Raw genomic sequence first — 19,481 nt, forward strand, 5'->3', positions numbered from 1 at the left:
GGCCGACAAGGCCAATCATGATGAGCGCCGGGCTTGGCAGGGGCTCCAGCTCTGCGCACCTATCGATAAAATTAGGTACCAAGGTATTCCGTAGATTGCTTCCAATGCGTCCAGAACCTAGATGCAGCGAATGGCAATCGACAAGCCAGTCCGCCCTGCGTTACGGGTTCGTACTCCGGAATGACACACATTTAATGGTTGCATAAATCAAGGGCCCAAGAACATCCATGAACCACAGACATCACAGACCACGTCAAGGCACAGCACAAAAAGCCAGAGCACATGGATTGATGGGCTCTCATAACACTTTTCACTAGCGTCCATGACGTTGCCAGCCTGACAACCGTAGCACATCTTTTCTTCGTACGCCGGGTACTAGTAGCCTACCCGTATGTATTCCCGAAAGCCGAGGACCGTAATTCCGATCACATATGGTATCGGGCCCTTCCGACTCTCGTCCCATCGCGTTCTCCAAACCCGAGTGACGCTGTATAACATGACGAACCTGGTCCATGGCGCCGGATCCTGGGTTCTGGCGCTATCAGATAAACGGTTCGTAATCCGGTTGCGACGGCACCTTGAGCATGTCGTCCTACCCACCATTCCTCGATCCCAAGCGATTATGCTCTCATGATATCTCGCCAACGACCCGAGCCGGCATCCCACTGTGTCCGTCATGTCCTAGCCCTTGGCATAACCCCTGGTATACTAGATGCATGTAACTGGAGGAGAGGGAACTCGAAGAAAAGTTATTCCCATTTTCCCTATGATCCTTTCCCAAATCCCCCCAACACTCCCCCAACGCCGTGATGCCAGCATAGGATCGAAAGTCGAAAGCCCGGCAGAGTTCATAGCTGCCGCCCGAGTATGGAAATGCCCCGGATTCGTCATCTGCCCGTCATTCTTCAGTTTCCCGCTCTAAAGCCTTCTTCACCCGCTCCTCCTGCCTCTTCCAGTGACTACCCTCTTCATAGTCCTTGCTGATCTTCAGCGCCTGCCGCAACCTCTCGCTCTCCTTTATCTTGGCATCGGCGAGCTCGTGGACCTGGTGCATCTTGAGACCTTTCTTGGGTATGGCGCCCCTCCCTCCACCCTTTTCCATATCTGCAAGGAGCTTTTTCCGGAGCTGGTCGCACCGACTTTCGATTTCGTCTTCGTCAACACTAGCCATGGGGCAAGCCGTTAGCGACATGGCTTCCCCCCAGGAAGGGAGATGGCGCAACTCACCCTTCATCCTCGAGCTGGTCGCGCAGCTCAAATACCTTCACCTCAACCTCGCGCTTGCGGTCGTGTTCCAGAATCCCCTTGTCGGGCTGCCGCTGCCTGTGTCGTAGACTGTCGTGATCCTTCGGATACGGAGCCACCATGTCGCGGGGCTTCATGTGGGCCAGGTTTCGTTGAACATAGCCAGAGGTGCCACTGCCGCGTGGCGTGGAGAGGCCGACATTGTCAGACATAGTGAAGAACTCGCCGGTAATGGTCGAGATGGGAGAAGTTGGCGAGATTCGATCCGGAGTCGATGAAAATGGAAGTCGGCGAGGTCAGATCGCTGGGGATTGGCCTGGCCTGCTTTAGCGCCACTGATATGGGGGCAGAAATGTGGTGGGCTGCGTAGTAAGCTGACGCTCCATAGCGGGGTTGACTCATGGTTTGACAGAACTCTTTTGCCCCACGACTCCCGTCTACGCATATAAACGGGATGAAGATATAAAATCAGAGGTGCACCGGACATCCCGTCTCAACTGTCAACTAAATCGTGCCCTTGGTTCCGGATATTGCTAGGTATCTCTCACCCGTTGTACAAGAGCCTCACCTGAGCCACACTGCGTCCACCAACCATCTCTTCTTCAAAATGCCTGGGCTAGACAGCCTGCCAGTTAGTCCCGATGCTGGGATATCAGAAGCACCGGTACAATTCCCTCCCACAACGAGGGAACATATCCTGCATTGCTCATATGATTACTGGTTTCCCAAGTTCGTATTCGGTCCCTTAGAGTGGTCTCGAGACAGCTAAAGCTAAGTGGCTGTCAGGTATCGCACCTCATGTATCCGATCTCGGATAATCCAGTTGCCTCCAGAATTTGTCGAATATATCAGAGAGGATCGTATTATCCTCGCAGATGACGACGAGGCAGAAGCCGAAGGCGAAGAGGACTGGGAGCCCACATCAACCGCTCGGAGCCATTTCGTCCCTGGACCAGACGAGGATATTTCCTCCGACTCTGAGGATGAAGCGCCTGCTCAAATGCCGCCAAACCGCCGGTTCCCAGAGCTTCACCAGACCATCAAGGATAAGATCCGCGAGCTTGGGGGAGCCGTGGCGCCGAAACTCAACTGGTCGGCGCCCAAGGACGCAGCCTGGATTTCGCCTCACCAGAACACCATGAAATGTACATCGCCTAACGACGTCTATTTGTTGCTCAAGAGCTCCAGCTTCGTCAGCCATGACCTCGAGCATGCCTTTGACCACTGTTTTCCATCCTCAGCCTCGTCCTTGCCTCCAGCCAACAATACCCCCGGTCTCAAGTTCACCCCGGTTTTAGTCTTGCGCAGCTTCTTCTCGCCGCTGCCATCACTGGAGTTCCGGTGCTTCGTCAAGGACCGGGCGCTAGTCGGCATCACGCAGCGCGACCTGAACCACTATGGGTTCCTCGAGTCACTGCGACCGGCAATCATTCAGCGCGCCAAGGAGCTTTTTAACCGCAGGCTGAGGTTTACATTTCCTGAAGGAAGCTTCGCTTTTGATGTATACATGCCTGAAGCCGATTACGACGATGACGACGACAACAGCAGGAATCGATTGGGCAGAGCACGGCTGATAGACATCAACCCATGGGCGCCACACACGGACAGTCTCCTCTTCGACTGGGGGGAGTTGTTGGATCTCAGGGTCCCCAAACCGGTCCTGGGTGTTGCTGGGGATGGAGACGCAGAAGACGATCTGACGACAGACGAGGATGAAGAGGACGACTATGAGCCCGAAGTAAGGCTCGTCGAAAAGGACGACCCTGCAGCACACAACTTCAGCACGCCGCAATACTCGGCGCACAAGCTGCCAAAGGAGGTTGTGGACGCCAGCATGGCAGGTGAAGGGGGAATGAGGGAATTCGCCCAGCGATGGCAGAGGTTTGTAAGTGGTGACGCGAACCCGAACCAGGAGTGGGAAACGAGCGACAATGAGGCATGATGGGGCATTCTGTATGTACTGTTTTACCTCTCTGATATGCACAGAATACCACAGAGCCGTTCCATTGGTTCTTTTCTGTCCCCGCCCACTCTCCCCCATTCCGAAGAGAGAATCATAGTGTGAGATCCGCACTGATACGAGATACGACCCTGCACGCCCATAGGTTAAGTTCAAAGTCTAAAGCCACCAGATTAAGGTCTTCTTCCCCCGGTTACATCGTATGGATGCATCTTACACAGGGCGAGGCTGTTCGCCTTAGAGACTCCTTGCCGGTGGTTTTTGAAAAAAGAAAGAGAAAAAGAAAGAAGAAAAGAATGCCAGTCAGCCATAATGTCGCCAGGGTTTGGTCGAGAGCGTATTTGTCGTTTCAACCCTCCAGACCAAGGCAGGTCGAGTGACCGATGACCGCGTTTGGCAAGGCTTTTCTCGCAAGTATTCGGATGTAGGTCGCTGTATATAACCCTGGGCAATCTGCTTCTTAGTTACCTCAAGATCCTCACCTATCGCTCCAAGTCCGACCTCACTTCGAATGGTCATCATCTCTCCCGCACCCACCAACTGCATATCACCCAACACATCCAGTCCAGCACAGCACCCATGGCAGACACAGACATAGAGTCAGACACCCTACCCACCTCCTTCGCAACCCTCTCCTTCCACCAAAGCGACCTGATTCGCCTCCTCCAGTTCCCGCCAGCCACCTACGACCCTCTGGCGGCCCAGATCCGCGCGTCCTGGCCGCCCGGGATCCAGGCGGCGCGGCCTCCCGACAACGCCACGGCGGAGGCGTACGAGTCCAAGCTCCGGGGCCGGCCGTTCGGGGGCGGGTCCCCGTCCGTGGCGGGCGGTGGCGGCGCGGCGCAGGCCGTCGGCAGCCGGCGGCTCGTGCGCGACGTGCTTGCGTTCCTGCACAGCCACGGATGGGTCCTCGTCACGCCGCTGGGCCACTGCCGCGGCCTCGGCTGCAGGGACACGCTCGTCTTCCGGCGGCGGACACGGTTTGGAGGCGGGGCGGCGGCGCTGGGGGAGCCCGTCGTCCCGCCGCCGCTGGACTGGCTCGTCGTGACGCTGGCGAAGCACGACAGGCTGCGGATCATCTACGACGCGCCGACAGCCGACGGGGTGGTGGGCAAGGACGGGGCCGCCGGGTTGGCCGTGGCCGTGGCCAGCTTCTCCGTGCGCAGCGATCACGACCACGACGAGGTGGGCTTGCTCATCCAGAGCGTCAAGAAGGCCATGGCCGAGCTTGACTGCTTCCGGAGCGGCGAGTGGAAGTACGAGTCGTTCGAGTTCAAGTGCAAGGGAAGCCCCTGGCAGACGATGGGGGAGAAGGCGGTCAGGGCTCAGCTGCTCATCCTCCGGGTCGTCGAGACGCTCAACCGGTTCGGGTGGCAGTCATACGCCGCTGTGCGGCAGCGGGGGGAACCGGAAGATGCTCAGAAGGCGGATTCCTGGTACTTTGTCCGGCCGCGGGGTTGGGGCGTCAGCGGCGCCTCCGCCCCATGAGGGATCTGCATCGCCAGCCGGTGGCGGCAGTTGGTAGCGTTGGGATTATGGTTATTGCTTCGGTCCACTTTTTTACACTGAGGAAGGGGGAAGGCGAATTGCTTGGTATGCTCCAAGACTCATACCATCATTATCCTCGGTCCGAGATGTATTGTGTGCGGTGCTTGGCGTTGCCCAGATAACTCACAGTGCCTTGTGATTCCCCCACGCGGGTGACAAAAAAAGTGGCACACACAAAATTTACCACGCTAGCTACTATCAAATTTACTAGCAATCTATATACAATTTTGATAGTCCTACCAACCAGTTATTTTCCCACCACTTTCCACGCAGTCATCCCAGTGTTGCGGAATGCTATCTCCCTAGCTATAAATTGTATCTTGTGTAAGTCGATTCCAACCTTCGATTGCTAGGTTGAAGTGAATCGTTATCCCAGCTGTCAAACTGCGCAATCCATTCCTTTGGAGCACTCCAGGCATTCTTGATTGGAACAAGATCAGGGGATTGAGGACAGTTAAAGTAAGACTTTAGCCCATGAGCTGTCTTCCAAGCTCTCACAATATTCTGCTTTCCTGTGCCATGGCCTGAATCGTTGTCTTCTTCTAGCACAAAAGCATCAGGTCCTTCGTTTTCAAGCCAGGTTCTCACAACCTTTTCCAAAATCTCGTCCCTGTAGACCTGAAGGCTCATCTTTCCATTTGAGTTTCCTGGCACTTTGTAGAAGTATAATCTATCTTGGAAGTACCTGAAGTTTGTGGTTGTGGTGATGGTTTAGGTGCGGGGAAATTTGTGTGTGCCACTTTTTTTGTCACCCGCGTGTCCCCATCTTGTCGTTTCCCTCGGTGTGTGTCAGCGGCTGGGGTTCAGGCCTAGATCCATAAAAATGACGCCGATGACGTTCGAGACGGCCAGTCCGGGAGCCCGCCGATATGACGGGACAGATATACACTATATGCCGGCTAATTAAGCATGGTCTGTCATGTGCCGGCATCCCTGTCCAGACCATGATCGAGCCCGATAACTCGGACGTCGGGAGCGGTCAGAAGACTGACCTCATCTAACATCCGCATGGATACGAGAAGGGGCCCGTCCCTTTCCGACGTCGTCTGCTTTTCCCGGTCTTTGGATTTACTACAACCAGGTCGTCGTGCAGCCCAACCTGGCCTACCTGTGGCTGACGGCTGACTCCATTGCGACGCCAGGCACTCCGCAGAGTAGGATGCAATCTCTGGATGAGCAAGTGCTCAGTACTGCATAGCGGCTACCTCGGTGTCTCTATCCTTCCCCACATTTGCCGTTTGTGTTACGACCCTGTTCCGACCTTAAAGGTAATGATAAGCAGGGTCCTTCTTTCTTCGAGCAGATCTTGTATAAAAGGGGTTGTCGATCCCGTCGATCCTCCGAATGAGCCTTACGTCACTTCGCTGCTTGTTTTCTATTTCAAATATCGAAAGCCGGCTCGGAACCGTTCAGTTCATATTATCGATCTTCCCTTGACCATCGACCTCTTCCTGTCTCCCATCATTCCTCATTCCATCCACCCCATCAATCAATTTATCCATCACAGCCAGCCAAAATGAAACCCAGCACAATCTTGAGCGTTCCCGCGCTCGCCGCATCGGCAGCTTCCGCCCAAGGCTACAACGAGACTAAGCCATTCACCCTGAAGATCGCCAACGCGGCCAACGAGACCCTCAACGGCCAGACCCTCTACGCCTGCCACGCCGGAGCGGCCATCGAAGGCCTCTGCATCAGCGAGACCGTCAACAGCTCCTACACCCTCAACTCCAGCGACACGGCACCCTACGGTTCGCTGATATTCAAGCTCCCCGTCAACATCAACGGCAGCGTCCAGGACGTTCCCTCACCCCTGTCCCTCGAGTACACCCCGGCCTCCAACTTGGCCGTCCCGCTGTTCCTCCCGTCGGGCAACACCGGTGGGAACGTCCAACTAGGCTTCGACAGCAGCAGCAGGCTGTACATCTACTCGCCCTTCGACGACTCCAAGGCCGTCGCCGGGGCCACCGCGCCCGGCGACATCGTCGGCGACTTCGAGCTGAGGAACTGGTTTGCCTGCTACACCCTGGTCGGCGGCTACTACTACCACGCCATTGCGTGGGTGACGGCCGGAGAGCCGCACAACCCGACGTGCGAGGCCGTCGAGGTCGTCAAGGAGGATGTCTAGTGCCGGGTGGGAGGGAACGGGAATCGGCGTGTTTGTGTTTACGGAGGTACCAGGGGGGGGATCGGCGCTGGTGGCAGGACTCTTTACCAACCCGCCAGCCATACTGGTTAATAGCTGGTACTTAATGATTAATGTCTGTTATGAGTCTTTTCCGCTCCGTTATGCTAGGTGGGGGATTAGCCGCCAGCACTGAGCACATAAAACAGGACGGTAACTCTAGAAAAGCAGAGATATAGAAACAAATCATAGAGCCCGCGAGGCTCGCATTCGCATAATTATATTCCAGCTTTCTGTGTGAACGGCCCCCTGTGCTGACAGACCCAAACCTGGGCAACAATGACGTGAGAAGAGGCGAGCGGGCCAGGCAACGCCCTGCAGCACACCATGAACAGATGCAAAGGCCAGGGCTAGGGGGTGGCACCGTGCTGACGATGGCGTCAGTCGTATCGCGGTACCGCACCTTGCCAAACGCCAGCACGGGTCCGGCCGAGGGGTTCCGAGAGCTTCTTTTCTCGACGCCAGAGACCCGTCATGGAGTGTCGTTATAGGTACCAATATGAATAGTAGACACGGACGCGCATATGGATCAGGTCCAGACCGAGCTGAAATTCTGGGAAACCTCGGTCAGCCGCTACCAGGCGGCAAGGCAGACTTGGATTCTGGCAGTCTATTGGTGGCTCACTCCAGCCTCTCCCAAAGTAGTTGGCTGAAAGCCTCTGTTCCGGCAGTTCGCTTTCCTGGCCCTGCCAGGCAGCCCGCAATGTCGGCGTCTCCGAAAAGATGACTGAGTTCCGGCGCCAGAGCTACACCCTCTTTTCTTCTGTCCGATCGATAAGGCTTCATACTTGCTTTTCATCCGTCACCGGAGCCTACAGAGCTACACGATCGGCCACCTCGACGCCGAGGCTGGGCTCCCGCTGACGGCGCTTTTCCCCTGCTTCGACAGAGTCAACAACAAACGCGAGTACAGGGTTGGGTGACTGCCGAGGGGCCGAAAAATGAATCAAAAGGCCAACTACAATACACGTCGTCCACGATGGGGCTGTCGTCATCCATTCGATGGGAGACGCCACGGGATGTGCTCTGAGGTTTCACATCAGCTTCTGGAAGCGGGACCTGAACAGCTTGTAGCTGGCTCCTGGTAGGACAGGACGAGGCTCCCCATCCATGTCTCGTATCGCCAAGCGTGTCTTCCGAGTGACACACTAGGCCTCTTTCGTGGTTCAGCCTGATGGCTGGGGCACCAGTTTGGCGAGGCTCGTACAGGGTTTGACGGGGCAGAGATAGCACCAATCAATGCGATAGTCCCGACTCGCTCGCCTGATTGGGCTCTTGGAATTCGACGGGCTTGTCTGGGGGCCATATCTTCAAAGGCCGATGGCACCGTCCACGTAGAGGCTGACCTTGGCCCTTGTCGACTGCAGAGATGTCGTGACTCCGCAGGGCTAGGCAGGCCGGCGATGGGAAGCTGCAGAACAAGGGCGGATAGGTGTACGTAGTCGAGGCTCTGACACATGTCAGTGTGATACCTGTAAACTGCACTGTAACGAGAATAGCAAGGAAGGGCGCTCGTGCGGCGTGCCCTCGAGTGCGGATGCCTGCTGCACTGGGGACGTCCAGCACAGAACGGCGGCCAAAGGCAGGAGCGTCGGCTGAGATGCGCTGTGTAAGGGAGGTGCGCCATTCGCAGTAGAAACGCGCCTCAAATGTGGTCCTTGAAGCTGGTCGGGAGCAAAAGTGACCTCAGTATGTACTGTACTTAATATAATATGTCGAGGGAAAATACGGGAAAATCAAGTTGCAGCCAGCCGTTCTGTCGATTGACAAAATCGATTCTTAAGCAATCCAATGGCATCGTAGCGCAAAGCTGCGTTGCCTAGCTGATCAGGCTTGATGAGGCTAGGGCCTACGAGGGACAACACAAGCCGTGTGACATTGCGCTTCAGGCCATGTAACTCCAGAAACGGCTGCCAATACTGTCTAGCAAATGTGGCGACGCTTCGCATGGTATCTCGATGTGATACCCCGTGCCAGGAGCGCAGAGCCTCGAGTGTTATGAAATGACACCACAACCTCGAGGTGGCGAACACACGATGGCATCTACCTGAGGCTCTGGAGTTGCGGTGAGAGAACGAGGGAATGAAGGAACGAGACACGTGGATTCGATCGCCAATGCAGATGCAGAGGTACGACTAGGGGTGGGTGGCTCCGAGTTTGGGTTGGCTACCGTGTGTCAAGAGTCTTGCTTGACAACATGTATCGGGCGACATGCGGGCTGGGTTGGTTGCGTAAAAATTGTGCATACGTTGCCCAGGGTTGCCCAGTAAAGGTGGTGAAAAGGGTTGCCTCATTGCTGCCCTCGCTCCTTGTGGTTCGCCATCGGTGTATGTTCCCTGGCTGCCGGCTTGCTGCGAGTAAGTCTCTTGTTGGTACTCAATCATTGGCGAGCGTAAATGGGAAGGGAGGAGGTAAGAAAGCACCAAGCTTCGAACACAACTCAACTTTCAACAAGCCCCCGGTTTCAGCTCCTTAAAAATAGAGCTGGTCTTTTTATTCTTTTTTATTCATCCGGCATCTCCAATCAGGAACGGAGGTCGCCTTGCAAACAAGCCGGGCGTGTTTCTCGCCCGACTCCTCACCGACCCAGAGCGGGGTTCGGTGGCTGCCTTGGTACATCGTGTGTCGTGCTTCCGTAATAAGGTTGAGGTCGCCCATGATATGAGAGCTGGCAGCGTCCAAAACAAATCACTCTTGAAACGATCTGGTTGCCCGATCAGTGGGCATCGCCATCGTATGCAGCGTCGTGACGTAAACCTTGGTGACGCTGCGTAATGACCAACCAAGCCAGGCCCCCCGTGAAACCTCAAGCACCGGCTGTTCCTCCATCGCCATTCTCATTCCGCCTCAGGAGGTAGCCCGATTCTACATCCAGTGTCCTCCCGGTTGAGGCCTTGGACAGCCACCACCCCCTCCTTTCCACCCACACCCGGGTGCCGTCCCTCCTTTACATACAATTCGTCCGCCTCACTTTCCATGTCTTTGGGAACTTGTTGGGGAACCTGTAGCCTTCCTTCAAAAGACCGTTCCATCCCACGTCGACACCAGCCCCGGTTCTAACGTGCTTCTCTCCTTGAAAGAAAGAAGCCGACAGTTGAGATAGTTGCTCTTTGCTAGCCCACACACACCTAATCCCAAGTTAACTGTCAACCACACCTCACTCTCTTCCTATTGTAATATAGTTCGCCATGGATAATGGAGACTTCATTGACCTCTCCAAGGGGGCCGGCCCTCCTCGACAGGGAGGTGCCCCGGCCGGCAGGGGAGTTCCACCACCACCTCCACGGCAACAACAGGGTGGTTACCCAGGCCAAGGGCGACCGAATGTTGTCAACGTCAATCCCGGACCACAAAACACGCAGCCTCGGCCGATGCAATCGCAGCAAATTGCACCGCCCCCGCCTCCTCGCGAGATCGTCCCCGTACGGCTCCAGCAGGGCCCGCGCGTGCAGGTCTCGGACATTCGGAAGGAGCGTCTGACGGACAGCGAGGCTCGCGAAGAGCTCTCGACATACACCGTCTTCCGGTTTGAGAGGGCCGACCCCCCCGACGGCTACGACGCCGAAGGGGAGAAGGTGAAGCCCACCTGGGAGAATGTCATCCGCTCCGAGGTGCATGACATCGCCAAGAAGGACGTTCTTCATCAGATACGCTTCTTGAATGAGACCACCCTCCCGATCGGCGAAAAGAAGGCATCGCTCAACCCTGCCCAGCAGCGCCAGTTGGAGAAGGCGCAGGAGGAGCTCAGCAACCGAGAACACGACGCAAGGTTTCAGACGGTCCTGGTCCAGATGGACCATCAGCTCAAGGTCAAAGTCCTGAATAGGAGCACCGAGAGGGAGAGGGTCGGGGGTAGGCATGGGGATAAGGGGGAGAGAAGACGACCAAAGGAATACAGAGACCGAAAAGGCAAAGAGTACTGGGGGAATACCAGCACCTATTCGAAACGAAAGGCCTCGGGCTCCAAGGACGGGAAGAAGAAGGGCAAGGAGAGGGTCTCCATAACCGCCTACTACAAGCGATCTCCCAGACCCGAGGTTGACGCAATCGCCATTGTCATGCAACGAGAGGCTGAGATGGCGAGGCGACTGCAGCCACCTCACCCTCAGCAGATCCTCCCCCCTCAGCAAGTCTTCCACCCTCAGCAGTACCCGCAGCAATACCCCCAGCAGCACCCCCAGCAGCACCCTCAGCACCCGCCCCACAACCAGCAACCTATGCCCAGGGGGCCACCACCACCCCCTCCTGGGCCTAGGGGGCCGCCCCCTTTTGGGCCCAAGGGAATGCCTCCAAAGCCAGGAGGAGGAGGGCCTGCACCAGTCCAAATAGTCAAGGACAAGAAGTTCGACAAGAAGCACCCCGCACCGCACTCGCCGTCTAGCTCCCGGACTTCAGGCTTCTCCGACACAGACGACTCGTCAGATGAGGACGACATATCTATTCAGACTCCTGCCTCGAGCAACACCTCCAGTGGGCCGTCCTACAACCCCAAGGGTAGCCGCGGCCCAAAGAAAGGCAGCCGATACATCGAGGAGCCGAGCCACTACGGAGTCCGGGCACGCCTTGAGCCCCACAAGACCCGCGGGCAAGGCGAGCACCGGATATCGGATGAACTCCTCCCGGGCGTCCCACCGTCCCCCCTGATCCCGAGATACGCGCCCCTGCCGTCCCTGCCGTCCCTGCCGCCTGTCGATCTCGAGCAGCTCAAGGCTGACTTCTACGAGGCCGGGCGGGCCGACGCGACGGCCGAAGCACACGAGCGGGTCGTGGAACAGCTGGCCCGGCCCCGCATCATCCAGCGGCAGCGGCAGCTCAGCGACCGGCCCCTGCACGCCTCGGACGTCGTCGTGCTCGAGGAGGACCCTTTGCTGCCGGCCCCGAGACCGCGCCAACGCCTGCTCCAGCGGCGTCCGAGCGTCCGGCTGGTCCGTCCGGGGAATATCGACCTCTTGGAACAAGAGGCGATCGGACGCCTGGAGAATATTCGATTCGACGACGAGAGGCGGTACGAGGACCCTCGCTATCCGGCTGATTTCGATGACGAGTACGGCGGCCGGGTCGAGAGGCGGCGTGTTCGTGATGTCGGGGCTCGCTTGAGAGAGGACCGTATCAGGGAAGAACTTGCGAGAGAGAGGGAGGACGAGCTGAGAGAGGCTGAGCTGAGGGACGAGGAAATCCGGGAGGATATCCTCGCAAGGGAGAGGGAGAGGGAGAGGGAGATGGAGATGGATCGCGAGTACGGGATACCGGATTACCCGAGGAGACGTCAGCCGGCCCCGGAAGCAAGCTTCCGAGACGGCATCGATCCAGCCAATCCTTTCGCTCCTCGTCGCGCCCTCCCGAGAAGGGTTACCGTCGCGTATTCTCCTCGTCGTTATGATTGAGTTTCTCCGTGTTGGGAGAGCTGCCGACCGTCACGAGTAATATTGGCTCCATCTGTATACTGGATGTTCTTGTATCTCCTGTCGTGTTGTAAATCATCAACTGTCATTACGACACGTATTCTTTGTCACAGCCTGATCGCAGGCGGGTTACCAGAGCGAGAGGATATTGGGAATCTTGTTGAAATTGTTGTTCTATCCCCTGGCTCACCACCTTCAGTTTCAAGATGAAGGCGAATGTTGTCATGTCCCATATGTACCTATAATGTCTTTTCTGTTTCGTAGGTCCAGGCCAAAATGGACTCTATTATTCCACTGATGAAGAGAGACCGTTTCTAGTGCCCAGTCGAGTGCCCAAGGGGTTGAGCAAGGGTCAACTGCAATAGTAGATCTTGCGAAAAAGGATGACAAGATGCCCACAAAGTGTTGGGGTTCTCCCACTCTGCATCAGTCTCGTGCAGAAAGCTGCTGCTGCGAAGAGGTAGTTGAAAATCTTGCGAATGGCCTGAAGCTCCTGGATCTACATCTGGACCACGGCCTGGTCTAATGTGCCATGAATGAGAGATCATTTCAAAATAAGGAGCATCCCTCGAAGGCTCCATTCTCCAATGGCTGGTACCTGCTAGGACCATGCCAGGTTCATTTTCCGTGACCGTGGTGTTTTCTGGGCTTGGCATTACAGCTCTTGTCTGTCACGTGGGCATGCATATGACCTGGCATTTACAGCCGCCACCTCTCTTCTCACAGACGACCACTTGCCGTTACCTCTAAACCCCTGCTTCACTCCCATCCCAAGTAAGTATTTACTAGACTTGTTCATGCTTGTTTATTTTGTTTTGGCCATCGGATTTCCGGTTTAAGGCTGAGTGAGACCTTTGTATTTTGTCCCATATCTCTCTGGTTCTCGTGGCTTGCCCATCCATTTACTCCCTTCTTCGCAAACCAGCTCTTGGGCCTTAAATACCCCATAGATGCTGTCATATTATACCATGCTGAGATTTTGGAATCTTTTTCGCTCTTGTTTGGATCCTCTCTTGTGACTCGCTTATTGGTATCAACATCCTATTTCCCTTTGTTCCTTTGTGAGGCATGTTCAAGACCATTATTTATCCACTGGCATAAGCTAAAGGCTGCGATGAAGTAAGCCAGAGCTGCCATATGAATCATAGCATCATTGTCTGACAGTGCACCTAGCAATCCTCCGCTATGTCTAGATACATACTCGAGAAGAACCACCTCTTGTCATGCTACTAGAAAGTAGAACCATACATGTCTTCAATAGCGAACCAGAAACCCCATTTCTTGACGATCCCAAGGTATTGGGATTCAGTGCGAAGGCGAATCCAGATTGATGTTTGAGTGAAGCCACTGGATATACTCGCTTCAGAGGCAGTCCTGGCATATGATATACCCATTGACTCTGCAGAGATTTCCCCTTTCTTTCCCCCTATCATCGGTAGAAAAGCCTTGGCCATCTAGACGGCTGAAACTTCCATCTTCTCGTTCGTCTGCAAGCCATGCAAACTTGGGCTTAGATTTGAGACGGGTCCGGAGATTGCCGAGATTAGCACTCCTGGGTGTGATCACTTGGGAAGATACGATTGTTTGGGACAAACATTCAACAATGACAATGTCACTGGAAGGCTTTGGGAAGCAAAGGGAACTCAGAAGTTTGATACGCAAGGGGAAAGAAGCTTAGATCATTGTGTCCATGACCTTGACGCGTTCGAAGGCAAGTTGCCAAGCCCATGTTACTTGCTTGAGGACCTCCATAGGATAGGTCTGAAGCAGGACCCTTTTTTCTTGTGGAAAATTACAAACTCAGCCAGCCCGTGCAAAGACTGTGTTGCACGGTGTATTGTGATATCCCCTTTGGAGACTTGCTCTCGTTGTGGCAGAGTTCTAGGCTTCCTCAAGGCCGTCTGCCACGAGTTCCCCTGGTCAACCCCTGGCCCCGGAAAACCCTCACCTCTCCTTCAACACGCCCCGTGACATGTGCCCTCCTTCTTCCCTGACCACAAAATAAATACTCCTGATTTTCAATCCTTCAACCTCTACCAGACACCGGCATCCAAGTCAGCTTTTTCAACCTGATCTGGCTCAAAGGTCTTCGACATGCCCTACCACTTCATATTCAATACCTTTTCCTCTACCAGGTGCACTGCCTATCTTTATCCCCTAAGTACAGTATAGCGAGCATCACCGATATTCACACGTGCCTGGTATACCCAGCACTTCTTTTACTCCCCTCACCAGTCTTAGCCCCAGGTGGACCATCCGCCGTCATCAACAAGACGTGTTCAGCACCCAAACCGCCCCCTCACAGCCCCCTTTTTTTCCTCACAACCCCCTGCACCCGGTTACAATGGATATCAACCAGAGTAATTTCTGGAGCAGTCTCCCGATGGTGCTCAAGGCTATCTCGGAGGCCACATATGTCGCCTTTGACCTTGAGATGACGGGGATCAAATCCAAGTTGGCTACAAATTCTTTGACGCCGACGATAGATGAAGTCTACCACCAGGCCAAAGACAGCGCTGAAAGATATCAGATCCTCCAGATTGGACTGACCTGCATCCGCCACGACAAGTTGGCCAAGGGTACGCCGGTTTCTCCCCATCTATACTCGGGCCCTCTGCCTTGTTTCCCGCAAGTTTGTGCTAAGTGAGACACAAGCATATACCACCCAATCCTTCAACTTCTCAATCACGCCCATGTTTGCTGGGAATGACAGTTCGGAGATCTTGCTGGCAAAGGTCCTTGACCGAACGGTCTCCTTCTCATACCGCTCGATGCTGTTCCTCAAATCCCACGGCTTCCAGCTTGAGCAGGCCTTCAAGGATGGTGTCTACTACCTCAGTAGACATGAGGTTGCTGAACTGAACGACACTCTCCTCCAGAATGGTGGCGGTCAGCAATCAGCTGACCAGGTGGACATCGTCACCCAGGACCAAGAGACCAGGAAATTCTACGGCTCAGCAAGAAGTAGTATCTTGTCTTGGCTGGGTCAGCCCGAAAGAGTAAACCTTTTGGGATGCACAAACTCCTGGTGGTTCCTGAGACTGACGGGGCGTGGAATATAGGGGCATTTTGTCAACATCTCCAATCCACACGGTGGCAGACTGAACCGCCTCCAGACCAGACTCATTTTCCAGCTGGTCCAGACCGAATTCCCGGCCTGTAAGGCCTATCCCAAATGCAGCAACCTGTTCATGCAGGTTGTGATGCTAGATGCAGAGCGGGAGGAGAAGGTTTGCATTGATTGCCTCCATCTGCTGCGATAACTTCACCACTAACCTTAGCCCTATAGCACTGGAAAAAGGAGGTGGAGGAGCGAAAGGCTGCAGTAGCCAGACAAAGCGGTGAGTAACAGGGCCTTACGATCCCCCTATCCCTAACCATATCGAGTTTTTATACTCATATATCATCCACAGGTTTCAGGTTGGTGATAGAAGCACTTGTGGGCGGGGACTTTGCCAAGAGTATCGACCCCCAGTGGCTCGTCACTGGAAAGGACAAGGCCAGTCTTGCCAATGTGGCCTCCAAGTTAGCACAAGATCTGAAACAATATGAGGCAACGTTGAAGGCACAGCCCCCTATCCTAGTCGGACACAACCAGTTATTCGACCTTTGCTTCATATTCCAGACCTTCATTGGTCCTCTACCAGCGACAGTAGATGCATTCAGGTGCGAGATACACGCCCTGTTCCCTCGCATTGCCGATACCAAGCACCTCGGCTCTCGAGATGATCACGCTATGGTAGGGGATGAGAATCTGGAGGAGCTTTTTGGATCGGTGCGAGACCAGTACACTCCAGTGCTCATACACGAGGCTGGGTTTGGATATGATAGGGTCTGCACCCATCAGGCGGGATATGACAGTGAGTATCTTTTTCGTGTGCTTCGATTATTCCCATGGTTATGGTGCTGCCTCTGATGCCGGCGGTGTTGGTCCATCAAAGCACCCAAGGCTTCCCCCATCTATGCCCCTGAAATAAATGAGCTGTGGGATCTAACAACGAAATAGGTTGGATGACATCAGTTCTATTTGTCAAGCTGTCCTGGAAATTAGCCCAGGACCCGACAAACCTGGCTGTCCCTGCTGGCCCTGCTGTTCAAAGCGGCTCTTTGGGCTACACCACCAATCCCGCCACTGCGGTTGATGCTCCCGGTGCCTCTTCTTCCTCCCTGGTTTCCCGGTCCTCGAAATACTCGGAGGCCCGTCTCAAACACGCATTCGCCGCCCTCAATCCGTTTTCCGTGCTGGGTCAAAACCAGTCAGTACCCTAGCTTGTGCATATCGAAGAGAGAGAGAGAGAGAGAGAGAGAGAGAGAGAGAGAGAGAAACTAACCGCCGGAAACAGGCAGACTCAAGTGGCTCTCCGACCAGCCGCCCAACCTGCCCCTGAACAGGCTCTGCGAGTCCCTGTGCTCCCGGTTCGGGGTACCAGAGAGGCACAAGTAGGCTCATCCCGCGACCTCCTCCCAGCGCCACCGATGCCGCCGCCCTCCGATCCCGAGCCGGACCGCCACGCCTCCTACCTCGCCCCCTGGTGCGACCCACCCACCGCCGCTCCCGGGAAGCCGCCACCACCACCACCATTCGAAACCTCCTCCAGCCTCGCCCAGCTGGCCAGCACCTGGGCCCAGAAGGCGGCCCCTGGCCCCGCATCCGAGCACGGCCCCAGCCGGGCCTACAGGGTCGACTCGTGGCGGAACCAGCCCCCCCGCGCCCCGGAGCGGTTCCCCGCCTGCTTCAGCAGCATCCGGCCGAGCCAGCAGCCCCGAGAGGCGATCGCGGTCGCGGCCGCGACTCCCACGACAGGCCGCCGCCGCCGCCGCCTCCCCGATGACGACGACAACGAAGAGGAGGAAGAGGAGCCCCGCCGCGGGTTGGCCCGAGCTGGGGGTGATGACTGGGTCCTCCCCGCCTGGGACACGGCCTTCTGGGGCAGGTTCGGAAATAAGCTCCGGGTGGGCGGCTCGGGGGTTCTGGACCTGTCCGGGGCCAAGCTGCTTTGATAGGGAAAGGAAAAGGGAGATATTGGTGTTACTGGCAGAGTGGACGCAATATTCGTGCGTTTGGAAGCATCGTAATGATTAGGATTTGTTTCGAGTAGTAACCCCTGGTCCTGGTTTACGCAGATTCAGAAAGGGAGGTGGGAAAAGCAATAGAATCGAACGGGTCAGACTTGAGCTACCTAGAATGGTAAACAATGTCGCACATGACGTTGCACTGAGGCACTGAGAGTGACACGCGGCCTCTTCTATATGCTTGCTTGGGTCCCGATACAGACAACCTAAGTATACACCTATTATACAGTCCTAGTATTTCCACACAAACGCGCTCATCTCTCAGCCATCATGTTCCTCACACCGCGGTAGTACTCCTCGGGCAGAACCTCCTTGAGCTCATCCCTCGTAAGCCACTTAAAGTCGGTCAACCCCTGGGTATTGTTGGTCAGGTCGGCCTGCCCTGCCATGATCCTTCCCTTCAGGAAGAACACCTTCTCCCCACGCCTCCGAAGCGACGAGTCCTCCTTGAAAACCGGCTTAGTCACAATGTGCGCAACGGGCACTCGGCCGACCATCCATGTGTTCATGTCAACGCCGGCTGACTCGGCCAGTATCCGCGATGCCGTCTGTTGAAGCGTCGTCAGTCAAAATTCAAAGGCCACAGCCTTCCCAATCATGGGGCTCATTGGAACTCACCTCGTGTAGGTTCTCGCTGGTCAGCACATCCCCGCTCGGGAACTCCCAGGGAGCATCCTCCCCCCTCCTGACAACAAGGTACAGCGTCCGATCCAGCTCGCGATCCAACCTCGTCGCATCCCCCGCCTCATCAGCCGCCGTCCGCCTCGGCAGTGGGCCCTCGACCTTGACGCGATCCTCCTCAGGGATCTCCTCGCCGTCCTCGCTGACGCGCATCTCCGCGTCGCGGACCAGCGCCCCGGCCACGGCCGCCGGGTCCGAGACGGGGCTCCCCGCCAGCAGCTCGTCGTTCCACGCCAGGCGGCCGCGCGGGTTGTACCTGCCGACGTCGCGGGCGGCGACGCCGTGCCGTTCGCGCACTTTGAGCCGCCAGTCCAGCTCCGCGGGCGTGTCCAGCTTGAAGTAGAAGCCCTTGCGGAACGGCGCCGCCAGCCGCTCGTCCAGCCGCTTTTGGTACAGGAAGAAGGCCGCCTCGAAGGGCGTCGGCGCCCGCGTCAGGAGCGGCGCCCGCGTCAGGATGATGCCCGACTTGATCCGGTACTGCGACCGCGGGTGCTGCGGTAGGACGGGGGTCGCCGGTGACACGTCCGTCGGCGGGAGCGGCATCCCAGGCGTCGGCGGCTGGATCGTCGGGCTGCTGGCGGCGGCTCCTGCCGAGTAGAAGCGGTGTATGGGCAATTGGGTGCTTCGAGCGCATTGGGGGCACATTCTGAAGGTGCCTGCTTGCTGCTTGTTAGCGGATCCAACGCCCTCAGGGGGGAAGCAGGTTGGGCAGGAGGAAAATATTTGCAAAGCATACCTCTCAGCAATGCTGATACAGCCCGCCCTCCTCTACTTGAGGCAGCCATTATGTTCGACTGGCGGCCCAATTGTTTTGTCAACCCTGTCTTGGAGCTCACGCAGTTGCTGCTTCTTCTGGCTCCTCGAGCTCGTGAACTTTTTTGGTCGCTCCAGCTGGAGCACGTGCAGTGGGTTTTTGAGGATCCACCCAACTAAAGGCACATGACCTTGCACGTGCAAATCCACATCCGCCCAATTTTCCTCCCTATAACCGTGTGCCCGGTTGGAACCTTCTCCCTCCTCCTCTTTTTTCCTCTACGGCACAAATCCTTATCATCAAGACCAGTTTCTCTACCTCCAAAACGTCCTGATCATTTATAGAGTGCCTAGAGTGATTCCTAGAGCAGTCTTATTCGCTAGCGGTGCCTGTGCCCAATTTACGTGGCAGCCTCTTCCACCGGGTTTGCTGTTAGATAGATTCTGCTCACACTTCGCCTTTTCCAAGGTCATTTCTCCATGTTAGCCTCCGCAACATGAGAGCCGATACCACGAGACCGCTTTCTTTCTTTCCATGACATGCCCGTGTGAGATCTGCTAATATTTACTGCTCGCATGCGACCAGAGCTATTCAGGTCGCTTGGACGATTCCCAAAAATATCCCCAAGAATTTTCG

General features: G+C 55.9%; 6 protein-coding genes across 6 annotated transcripts; 4 read left to right on the top strand and 2 right to left on the bottom strand.

Annotated features, from left to right (window-relative positions):
- Nucleotides 1-1,365: 1,365 nt before the first annotated feature.
- QBC33DRAFT_577118 (D123-domain-containing protein) lies at nt 1,366-4,693 on the top strand (the record flags this gene model as incomplete). Its single annotated transcript, XM_060430964.1, has 5 exons — nt 1,366-1,382; nt 1,870-1,974; nt 2,032-2,067; nt 2,098-3,130; nt 3,770-4,693. The coding sequence occupies 5 exons, from the start codon at nt 1,366-1,368 to the stop codon at nt 4,691-4,693; spliced, it is 2,115 nt and encodes a 704-aa protein (XP_060285573.1).
- Nucleotides 4,694-4,940: 247 nt separating this feature from the next.
- On the bottom strand, nt 4,941-5,477 carry QBC33DRAFT_533129 (uncharacterized protein). The gene has a single exon (XM_060427442.1). The coding sequence runs from the start codon at nt 5,381-5,383 to the stop codon at nt 5,060-5,062; it is 324 nt and encodes a 107-aa protein (XP_060285574.1). The 5' UTR covers nt 5,384-5,477; the 3' UTR covers nt 4,941-5,059.
- A 349-nt stretch (nt 5,478-5,826) lies between these two features.
- Nucleotides 5,827-7,191, top strand: QBC33DRAFT_353027 (uncharacterized protein). Its single transcript, XM_060423854.1, has one exon. It carries the CDS (start codon nt 6,270-6,272, stop codon nt 6,876-6,878), a length of 609 nt encoding a protein of 202 aa, XP_060285575.1. The 5' UTR covers nt 5,827-6,269; the 3' UTR covers nt 6,879-7,191.
- A 2,576-nt stretch (nt 7,192-9,767) lies between these two features.
- On the top strand, nt 9,768-12,485 carry QBC33DRAFT_352967 (uncharacterized protein). The gene has a single exon (XM_060423853.1). It carries the CDS (start codon nt 10,124-10,126, stop codon nt 12,317-12,319), a length of 2,196 nt encoding a protein of 731 aa, XP_060285576.1. The 5' UTR covers nt 9,768-10,123; the 3' UTR covers nt 12,320-12,485.
- A 1,993-nt stretch (nt 12,486-14,478) lies between these two features.
- On the top strand, nt 14,479-17,609 carry QBC33DRAFT_605857 (ribonuclease H-like domain-containing protein). The gene is made up of 7 exons (XM_060432289.1): nt 14,479-14,905; nt 14,982-15,336; nt 15,400-15,567; nt 15,627-15,682; nt 15,725-16,197; nt 16,344-16,411; nt 17,099-17,609. The coding sequence occupies exons 1-7, from the start codon at nt 14,682-14,684 to the stop codon at nt 17,336-17,338; spliced, it is 1,584 nt and encodes a 527-aa protein (XP_060285577.1). The 5' UTR covers nt 14,479-14,681; the 3' UTR covers nt 17,339-17,609.
- QBC33DRAFT_533147 (39S mitochondrial ribosomal protein L46-domain-containing protein) lies at nt 17,501-18,960 on the bottom strand. Its single transcript, XM_060427443.1, has 3 exons — nt 18,828-18,960; nt 18,029-18,747; nt 17,501-17,958 (listed from the first exon to the last, which is right to left on the bottom strand). Exons 1-3 carry the CDS (start codon nt 18,874-18,876, stop codon nt 17,665-17,667), a joined length of 1,062 nt encoding a protein of 353 aa, XP_060285578.1. The 5' UTR covers nt 18,877-18,960; the 3' UTR covers nt 17,501-17,664.
- Nucleotides 18,961-19,481: the final 521 nt, after the last annotated feature.

The sequence above is a fragment of the Phialemonium atrogriseum genome (assembly GCF_030411735.1).
Source record: "Phialemonium atrogriseum strain 8032-3 unplaced genomic scaffold QBC33scaffold_7, whole genome shotgun sequence".
NCBI lineage: Eukaryota > Fungi > Ascomycota > Sordariomycetes > Cephalothecales > Cephalothecaceae > Phialemonium > Phialemonium atrogriseum.